Source organism: Trichechus manatus, unplaced genomic scaffold, assembly GCF_000243295.1.
Source record: "Trichechus manatus latirostris isolate Lorelei unplaced genomic scaffold, TriManLat1.0 scaffold00122, whole genome shotgun sequence".
Classification (NCBI taxonomy): Eukaryota; Metazoa; Chordata; class Mammalia; order Sirenia; family Trichechidae; genus Trichechus; species Trichechus manatus.
The window spans coordinates 4,199,130-4,208,925 of record NW_004444058.1 but is presented as its reverse complement, the minus strand read 5'-3'; the positions used below and the strand labels follow the sequence as shown (position 1 = coordinate 4,208,925).

Sequence of the window (9,796 nt, the reverse complement as noted above, 5' to 3'; positions counted from 1 at the left end):
CCACACACACACACACACACACACACACACACACACACACACACACACACACACACACACACACGCTTTCGTGATCCTCCAAATGAACTGAGGTGCCGTGGGTGGAGGGAGGCAGCTGTTGGCCCAAGTGGAACACCCCCTCCCTCCAGGGTTACCCCCGGCTCCCGAGGGCAGGAAGAGGTACAGTGACATCTTCCAGAGCCTGGACAACCTCGAGATCTCACTGGGGACTGTGTGAGTCTGAGCCTAGGTCATCCCCAAATCTTGCTAGGATCCCAAACCCCAAGCCATTTAGGTGCCCCGAAGCCCCCCTAGGAACCTGCAACACTTGGACCCACTTACCTCATAATACTTGTATATCCCCATAACCAACCCCCCAAATCCACTGAGAATCACCAGCGTGGTCCTAAACCAAACCAAACCCATTGCCATCGAGTCAATTTAGACTCATAGTGACCCTATAGGACAGAATAGAACCACCCCATAGGGTTTCCAAGGCTGTAATCTTTATGGAAAGCAGATTGTCTGGTCTATCTCCCACGGAGCAGCCCGTGGGTTTGAACCACTGACCTTTCGGTTAGCAGCCAAGTGTTAAGCCACTGCACCACTAGGGCTCCCTAACGTGGTCCTAGTACCCCACATATCCTTCTTGTGACCTCTTAAAACATTTGGGGTCCCTATAGTCCCACTCTATGAACCCAATTTACCTGGGACCCTTCAAACCCTTTCCCAAGCCAGGTAAAAAAATTACCTGGTCCCCTAAACGCCCCATCCTCAGACCTCCCAGACACAAGAGATGCTGCCACAGAAGTGATATCCAGGACCATCCACCAAAATCCCCTGAGGTCCCCAGCACTCGCAGACAGGACAGACTAGGTGGAGGGTGGGTGGCATCCTGACATCTCTACCCTCCAGAACCCTTGAGTTGCTGGTTGGAGACCCTGTGCTCTCAGGAGACCCTGAGCCTGACAAGGCCCCCACAGCCACTGTGGTGAGAGAGGTGGGGTGGCCTCTGGGGGAGGGGCTTTGGGAGGGGAGTTCAGGAACAAGGGGGCTTAAGAGAGGAAAGGCCTTGGGGAGGAGGGGGCACTTGGAGGAACAGGGCTTCAGACCAGTTGCTTCTGGTTCAAACCCCTGCTGAGAATTTTCCTTTTCACCCCAGATACACTGAATCAGAATCTACAGTTTAACAAGATCCCCATGTGATTCTTATGTATAATAAATTTTAATACCCACTGCTCTACTAGTGATTCTCAGAATTGGTCCCTAACCACCAGCATTAGCATCACCTGGGAACTTGTTAGAAATGCAAATTCTCAGTAAAAGGGTTCAAACCTAAAAAACCAGGTTTGATGCCCTGGGGAGGAGGGGGCTGGGACCCTGCCCTGCTTGCTCCTGAGTGCTCTCTCCCTCCTGCCCCAGACCAGCGAAACCTGTTGTTGGAGCAGCCCCTCCCCAGAGGGTCCTGCACCCCTCAAAGGTACGGGGCGTTTGTGGCCAGGGTGGCTGGGGCAGAAAAGTGTCCTTCCTCCAGCAAGTCAGGACTGAGTGCCTCTTCCGTGTCAGGCATTGTTCTGGGTGCTGGAGACCTGGTGGTGCCCATGACAGATCAGCTCCCAGCCCTGCCCTTAGGGAGCCCCCCAGGCCAGGGGAAATTAGATGGTTACCAACCAGTGTAAAGTTGCAACCAGGACACGAGATCCCAAATGGGTGTTTGAGGAAGCCATGAGGGTGTAGAATGGGGCCACTGGTCTGGTCTGGGGCCTCAGGGAAGGTTTCTACTGGGGGGCAGGGGTCACAGTCCGGATTGTGCCTGTCTACCCCAGGGGAGGAACTAGACTTGCGGTTGATCCGGACCAAGGGGGGTGTGGACGCAGCCCTGGAGTATGCCAAGACCTGGAGCCGCTATGCCAAGGAGCTGCTGGCCTGGACTGAGAAAAGAGCTAGCCACGGTGAGAGCCCCCTGTGCCCTGCCTGGAGCCCTAGACAGTGCCCCCACCCTGGCTAGCAGGGCCCAGACTGTGGCTGTCTCTCCCCCAGAGCTGGAGTTTGCCAAAAGCATCATGAAGATCGCGGAGGCCGGCAAGGGGTCCATCCACCAGCAGGTAGCCATGAGCAGACCCTGGGTTGGGCCCCATCCCTGCCTCAGCCCCGCCCAGGTCCTCAGTCTCCTCCTGCCACTCCCCTGCCCCCCAGAGCCACATGCCACTGCAGTACATCTATACCTTGTTTCTGGAGCACGACCTCATGCTCGGGGCCCAGGCGCAGGAGACAGTGACCCAGCAGAGGAGGGACTACTTCCAGGTGAGGGGGCAGAGCAATAGTGGGGGACTGTTCTTCCTTTCCTGCGGGATTCCATCCACAGCAACCGAGAGGAGAGTACCATCGTCATCCTCACCATTGTCGTCTTAGTAACTGGCCCAAGGTCATGCAGCATATTCAGACCAGGCTTCCTGTGTGATTGGAATGTCTTGTTTATGGAGGAAGTAAGGTGCCCGAGTGTTCTAGGAAGGAGCCTTGGGTCTCTGAGGGCAGGCAGAGGGCATGGGGTGACCACTGAAACTCTGCCTGGACATAGGGTGGGGGGAGCGGGACCAGAGAAGGAAATGCATGTGGCCGTGGGAAATGGAGGAAATAACGAGTTCCAGGCCCAGGAAGGCCCTCGGGGGCCCCTTTGGGGTTGCCGGGAGGTGGCATTCCTATCCCCTACCCCAACTCCCTTCCCAGCCCCTGGCGGCCAAACGGACTGAGATTGAGAAGTGGCGAAAGGAGTTCAAGGAGCAGTGGACCAAGGAGCAGAAGCGAATGGTGAGGCCCGGGGTGGGGGCGGGGAGGCCTGGCTGAGGGAGGGGCAGGTATCATGGGGGTGGCACTGACAGACCACCTCCCCCAGAATGAGGCTGTGCAGGCATTGCGGCGGGCCCAGCTCCAGTACGTCCAGCGCAGCGAGGACCTGCAGGCCCGCTCTCAGGGGTCCCCAGAGGATCCGGCCCCCCAGGCCTCGCTGGGGCCCAGCAAGCAGCAGGAGCGGCGACGGCGCTCGCGGGAGGAGGCCCAGGCCAAGGTGGGGACCTCCTATACCCTTCCAGCCCTGGCACTGCCACCCCACGCCCTCGCTCACACGCCTCCTGCTTCGGTTTCCCTAGGCGCTGGAGGCCGAGGCGCTGTACCAGGCCTGCGTCCGTGAGGCCAACGCGCGGCAGCAGGACCTGGAGGCCACCAAGCAGCGGATCGTATCGCACGTGCGCAAGCTGGTGCTGCAGGGGGACGAGGTCCTCAAGCGGGTGAGGCCCTTCCCTGGAGTCGCCCGTGTCCACCTCCTCCGTGTTACCAGGCCCCGCCCCCAGATGACCCTGCCTAGAGTCTCCGAGCTACCCCTACTTGGGCGAGGCTAAGTTCCATCCAGCCCTCCAAGCCCACTCCTGCCAATCCTACCTGACCGCCCCAAAATGACAGCGCCCCAGTCCCCAGGCTGACAGCCCAAGTTTCTAAATCAGCTCCCAGTTACAGCCCTGCCCCCAGCTGACCCTGCCCCCCGTGTCTATGACCAGACCACGCCCCAGGCTTTCTGGCCCCGCCCCGAGGCTCCCTGACCCACGTACCGTCTCTGCCCCGCAGGTGACCCTGGGCCTGTTTGGGCTGCGGGGTACACAGGCGGAGCGTGTCCCTCGTGCCTTTGCGGCCCTGGCCGAGTGCTGCGCACCCTTCGAGCCTGGCCAGCGCTACCAGGAGTTTGTGCGGGCGCTGCGGCCAGAGGCCCCACCGCCTCCGCCTCCGCCCTTCTTCTTCCAGGAATTCGTGCCCGCCACGCACAGGTGGGCTGGGGGCGGGGTGTGTTGACACCATGGGGCCCGAGTACTCCGCGTCAGTACTCAGCCTCAGTATTTGGGGTCACTGAACTCAAAGCCTCTGGACTTGAGATTCAGTGCCCAAGGCTCTCATTTTGGAGGACACTGTCCCAGTACTGGGAGGGCCGAACTTTGGGGTTACTGCCCTGGTGGGGCCACAGTACACAGGGGCGTCAGGGCTTGGCGCCTGGGTGCTGTCACTACTGTGGGGATTGAGCCCTCAAATCCTCTCTTAGCTCCCCTCCCAACACTAGAAAGAAGCTCTCAGGCCCCCTGCCGCCTCCGCGGCTGGATGAGGGTGTGGCTGAACCAGGCCCCTGGGAGGATGCAAGCCTCCGCTGGCAGGGTGAGTGCCATAAAGGCTGGGTAGGCAGTGGTGCCAGGCTGGGACCAACCTCACTGATCTGTTCTCTCCTAGGGACCCCAGGCCCCACCCCAGGCAGCGATGTGGAGAGTGTGGGCGGTGGCAGCGAGTCTCGGTCCCTGGACTCTCCTACTTCCAGCCCAGGTGGGGCCAGGTTCTGGTGCTGAACCACTCCTGACCTCTGACCATCCTCTAGCCACTGGTCAATCTCTGACCCTCATCTTTGACCTCTGACCTACCCCCCACTCCTGACCTATTTTTCCATTCTCTTGACCCAGCTTCTAAACTACTTACTCCCTAGGCCACAAATCCATTCTCTAACCCCTAACCCCTGACCTGTGTGAGTAACCCACTCCTGACCTCTGACCCCTTTCAGCAAGGGCATCTATGGGTAGTTCTGGAAGCCAGAGGGTCTTCTCAGCCCTGTGACCTCCCCATGACCTCTGTGACCCTCTGGCTCCAGGCCCTGGCTCCAGGCTGCTAGTGAAGGCCTCATCTATAGGCACCGAGTCCTCAGATGACTTTGAGGAGAGAGACCCTGGTGAGGCTGGAAGCAGGGAGGGGTAGGGCAGGGTAGGTGGGCCAGGCCCCTGACCCTCTCTCCCCACAGACCTGGGAGATGGACTGGAGAACGGGATGGCGGGTCCCTTCAGGAAGTGGACACTATCCAGTGCAGCACAGACCCACCGGCTGCGGCGGCTGCGGGGCCCAGCCAAGTGCCGCGAGTGCGAGGCCTTCATGGTTAGCGGGACCGAGTGTGAGGAGGTGTGTCCAGGGCCCATGACCTGATGACCTCTGCTGACCCCGATGGCCTCCCTGGCCCTGGGCTCCCATGACTCCAGGGATATCCCCAACTTGAGATCCCTGTGACCTTCCCACCCCAGGACCTTCGCTGATCTCTGATGGTCTCCCATGACCCCTTGACCCCTAAGAATGCCTATGACCTTTTCTTCCTCCATGGGCCCCTGATGACCTCCCTGACTCCAGGCCCCTGTGACCTCTCCCCCAGTGCTTTTTGACCTGCCACAAGCGCTGCCTTGAGACACTGCTGATCCTCTGCGGACACAGGCGACTCCCAGCACGGACCACCCTGTTTGGGGTCGACTTCCTGCAGCTGCCCAGGGACTTCCCGGAGGAAGTGCCCTTTGTGGTGACCAAGTGCACGGCTGAGATAGAACACCGTGCCCTGGATGTGCAGGTGCCACCTTAACCCCCTCCCCCCCCATCCCCAGAGATGACCTGGCCCTGCTGATGGCCAGAGTCACCGAGCCAAGTGTCTACCCTGCCCCCGCCGGCCCTGCAGGGCATTTACCGGGTCAGTGGGTCCCGGGTCCGCGTGGAGCGGTTGTGCCAGGCCTTCGAGAACGGCCGCACATTGGTGGAGCTGTCAGGGAACTCACCTCATGATGTCTCCAGTGTCCTCAAGCGGTTTCTCCAAGAGGTGGGTGCTTGGGAGCTGGGGAGAAAGGGGATGGGCAGGCCTGGGATGAGGCCCTCCGAGCCCACCCACACCTGTGTCCTTGCCTGTTGCACCCCCAGCTCACCGACCCCGTGGTCCCCTTCCACCTCTACAATGCCTTCATCTCTCTGGCCAAGACCCTGCATGTAGACCCTGGGGACAACCCTGGGACCCCCAGCCCCAGCCTCGAGGTCATCCGCTCGCTTAAGACCCTCTTGGTGCAGCTGCCTGACTCTAACTACAACACCCTGCGGCACCTTGTGGCCCATCTGTTCAGGTGGGCACTGGTGACCCTTGACACATGACTTCTGATCTGAGGTATGGATCTATGACCCCTGAACATGTAACTACTGACCTCAGGAGCTAACCCCTGACACTGACCTCTGACCTTTGACAGGTGTTTTCTGGGCTCTGAACCTTAATACACAACTCCTGACTTTGGGTACTGACCCCTGACCCCCAACCCTGGCCATGTGCCTCCTGATCTCAAACAATGCCCCAAACCACTAATCCATGACCTGGGCACGTCACCAGTGTGGGTCCTGCCCTTAACCTGAGGCCGATGGCTGTGCACCCTGCCCTGACCCTTCTCCCCACACTCCCCAGGGTGGCTGCACAGTTTGAGGAAAACAAGATGTCTGCTAACAACCTAGGCATTGTGTTTGGGCCGACGCTTCTGCGGCCACCGGGCTGTCCAGGGGCAGCTGGTGCCGGCCCAGTCGCCTGTCTGCTGGACTCAGGGCACCAAGCCCAGCTGGTTGAGTTCCTCATCGTGCACTACGAGCAGATCTTTGGGATGGATGAGCTGCCCCTGGCCACGGAGCCCTCATCCCACAACCCCAGCCCAGCCCCTGGGGCCCTCACAACCAGTCTTCAGCCAGTACCCCCACAGCTCGTCCAGGATCCCCTGCCCCCAGCCCTAGCTTCAGACCCAGGCCCAGACCCCGAGCCCCAGTGTGTCCTGGAGAAGGATCCTGCAGCTGTGCCTGCCGAGGTAGGAACTGGCTGCTTAATCCTCTCTCTTCCTTTCTTTCCTGTTTAAATTTTCTCTTTCACTTCTTCCCCCCTTTTTTTATGTAACCTGGGCTCATTCTGGAAGGAACATTGAAAAATAGAATGGTGGCTTATAATGGAGTAACAACAAGGGTAACAACGTGGGGTGACCATTCATTCCTTCAACAAAACACTAATTGAACACCTACTATGTTCCTGGGTGGTGCAAATGCTTAAGCACTCGACTATAAGCCAAAAGGTTGGTGGTTCAAACCCACCCAGAGGCACCCTGGAAGACAGACCAGGTGATATGCTTCCAAGAGGTCATAGCTTTGAAAACCCTGCGGAGCACAGTTCTGCTTGACAGCAGCTAACAACACAGCAACACTGTGTGCCAAGCATAGGTCTAGATACTAGAAATAACATCAGTATACATCAGAGCACAATAGGCCAACACTCCATCCTCCTAGCGCCTGCTAGACCACAGTAAACCACAAATATGATGCAAAATCAGTTATGTAGGTGAGGCTGAGGCATAAGGAGTACTATGGAGAAGAGAGAGGGTAAGAGGCATCAGGGTACCAGGTAGGGAGTGGAGAAGAGTTTGTAGTAGTAAATAGGATGTTGTGGGCAGGCATCATGGGGGAGGCAGATAGGAGCAAAGACTAGAAGGAGGTGAGAGAGCCATGTGGAGATGGGAATTGTGTTCCAGGCAGGGGAACAGCCAGTGTCAAGGCCCTGAGGTGAGGGCCTGGGGTGTTCAGGGCAAAGCCTGGTGCTAGAATGAGCGAATAGGGGAAGGTGGCAGGATGTGAGGTGAGCAAGAAGATGCCCGGATGGCTCTGCAGGCCACCACTGACCGCACACTTACTACGCCAAAACCAAAATCAAACCTGTTGCAGTCTAGTCAGTTCTGACTCAGAGTGATCCTACAGGACAGAGTAGAACTGTCCCTGTAGGTTTTCCGTGGCTGTAATCTTTACAGAAGCAGACTGCCGCATCTTTCTCCCATGGAGTTGTTGGTGCGTTCAAACCTTTCAGTGAGCAGTCAAACGCTTAACCACTGCACCACCAGGGCTTCTCCTTGCTATGCAGGGGCCACTTTGTAAGACGCCGTGGGAGCCGAAGCAGTAGGATCTTTTAACAGAGCATGCCCATCAGGACCAGAGCACAGTTGCAAACCAGGAAGCCCTGTGCATGTGACTCATATGGAGGCTCCCCTCCTTCCTTCAGATCCTGCTGCACCCACTGCTCCCAGAGTGCTGCCCTCCCCCACAGCAGCTCAGAGCTGAATGCCAGTGTCTGACACACAGAAGGGACTCACTATTTAGCTAAAGGTAGAACAGTGAGGATACCAATTAAGAACAGACAACATTTCAGAAGCAGAGCCGCATGGGGACGAGTTCATGGCCAACACCGGCCCTGACCTGGAGATGACTGAGTCACTCTGCTGTGCGGGCCCTGTGTTTGGGACTGGGCTGCAGGGCTGCCCCCTTAGAGCCCACAGTCGAGACTGATCGATGACCCTGGAAGTTAAATGCTGCCCTGTGCAAGAGAGGCAAGCAGTACACTTTAAAGAGCATCATCATCTATCCCCAAATACCAAAACTGCAAAGGAACGTCTGCGTGCCCAGGAACAAACCCTTGGCTCTCCAAGAGTCTCGAAGAACTGGGATTTTACGGTTCGGTCTCATTCTTGGGTTTCTTCATGCAGAGTCCAACCCTGCAGAGTGACCAGAGAGAGGAAGCGGCCACAGACACCAGAGACGGAGGAGGCGAAGGTATGTTGAGGAGCAAGCAGCCCAGGAGTTCTGGGGGTGGCCCTGCCCTAGGCTGGTTTGGGTGGGAGATGGCTCCTGGGGGGAGGCCCAGAGGCCTTGGGGGTGCTCAGCATTGGCCACCCCATCCCCATAGCATCCAACCGAGGTCCTGAGGACTCACTCCTGGGAACGCAGTCCCGTGGCCACTTCAGCCGCCAGCCCGTGAAGTACCCTCGGGGGGGCGTGCGGCCTGTCACCCACCAGCTGTCCAGCTTGGCCCTGGTGGCTTCCAAGCTGTGTGAGGAGACCCCTGTCACATCAGTACCCCGTGGGAGCTTGCGGGGACGGGGGGCTGGCCCTGCTGCCGCCTCCCCTGAGGGCAGCCCCCTGCGCCGCACCCCGCTGCCCAAGCACTTTGAGATCACCCAGGAGACAGCCCGGCTACTCTCTAAGATGCACAACGAAGCTGTACCCAGAACCACCTGCTGCATGGACCCCCAGCCTGAGGTCGTGGATCCCCAACCTGAGGAAGCTGAGGATCATCTCTGACCATCCCTCATCCTGGCAGAGGGGCCCAGGACTGAGAAGATGGACCCACTTCTCCCTCTACCTTCCCCCAACTGGCAGCCAGACATCAGGCCCAGGAGTTCAGTGTTGGGGACTCAGGAGAGTTCCTATGAGGAACGACTGGACTCAGGGGAGTTCCTATGAGGAAAGAGTTCCTATGAGGAAAGAGTTCCTATGAGGAAAGGCCCAAAACCTCTGTGGGGCAATGTCCCAGGACCCCCTGTCCCCACCAGACATAGGTCACTGCCAGCATCAGGGTCACTCAGGGTCAATGCTCAGGGTCAACATAGGTCTCTGGATCCTTAGGGTCCACCCTAGTCTCTGTCCCCTGGGGCAGGGGTGCCTTTTGCTACTTTGGTTGTAGCCATTCCCTCATCCCCTCCTCCTGGCCCTGCCTGCCTGCCTCCTTTGCTGACTCCAGGTGGAGAGAGTGGGCTGCCCAAACCCGACTCCCCACATCCTGGTGAGGTCTGGGGTCGGTGGTCCCTGAATAAACCGTGTCATGTGTACTCTCGCGTGTCTTTCTTTACCAGGGGAGGGTGACAGAGAAGTCAGTGAGGGCAGTATCTCCTGCCCCAGTTCTCCTGGCAGGGGAAGCTGAGGTCCCCTTTAACCCGCAAACATCCCTGAGCAGACAGCTGCGGCGGCCCCCGGTGAGTCATGCTGTCGGCCCCTCCCGGAGCTTCGAGTCCCCAATCCGGTCCTGCATAATCAAACAAATATAACAAAGTGCAGATAACCGGGACAATGCGGCTGTGTGCTCTGCCCGGCCGCCGCGCAGAGGCCGGGGGAGGAAGCCGCTGGG

General features: G+C 58.6%; 1 protein-coding gene across 3 annotated transcripts in view; it reads left to right on the top strand.

Annotated features, from left to right (window-relative positions):
• The window catches only part of GMIP (GEM interacting protein), a 10,487-nt gene extending 1,082 nt beyond the window's left edge, over window positions 1-9,405 (top strand). Inside the window, exons 2-21 of one of the 3 annotated variants that reach the window (XM_023738742.1) lie at window positions 150-234; window positions 916-991; window positions 1,423-1,480; window positions 1,827-1,952; window positions 2,041-2,105; window positions 2,197-2,304; window positions 2,728-2,808; window positions 2,894-3,064; window positions 3,147-3,284; window positions 3,619-3,815; window positions 4,085-4,194; window positions 4,276-4,356; window positions 4,676-4,753; window positions 4,823-4,977; window positions 5,222-5,410; window positions 5,516-5,653; window positions 5,752-5,948; window positions 6,278-6,665; window positions 8,379-8,445; window positions 8,579-9,405. In XM_023738742.1, coding sequence (XP_023594510.1) covers window positions 150-234; window positions 916-991; window positions 1,423-1,480; window positions 1,827-1,952; window positions 2,041-2,105; window positions 2,197-2,304; window positions 2,728-2,808; window positions 2,894-3,064; window positions 3,147-3,284; window positions 3,619-3,815; window positions 4,085-4,194; window positions 4,276-4,356; window positions 4,676-4,753; window positions 4,823-4,977; window positions 5,222-5,410; window positions 5,516-5,653; window positions 5,752-5,948; window positions 6,278-6,665; window positions 8,379-8,445; window positions 8,579-8,973 — 2,903 coding nt within the window. In that variant the 3' untranslated portion in view covers window positions 8,974-9,405. Of the gene's footprint in view, window positions 1-149; window positions 235-915; window positions 992-1,422; window positions 1,481-1,826; window positions 1,953-2,040; window positions 2,106-2,196; window positions 2,305-2,727; window positions 2,809-2,893; window positions 3,065-3,146; window positions 3,285-3,618; window positions 3,816-4,084; window positions 4,195-4,266; window positions 4,357-4,675; window positions 4,754-4,822; window positions 4,978-5,221; window positions 5,411-5,515; window positions 5,654-5,751; window positions 5,949-6,277; window positions 6,666-8,378; window positions 8,446-8,578 lie in introns of those variants that run through there. The other 2 variants (XM_004384368.2, XM_023738743.1) reach the window with 2 other exon arrangements.
• The last annotated feature ends 391 nt before the right edge of the window (window positions 9,406-9,796 follow it).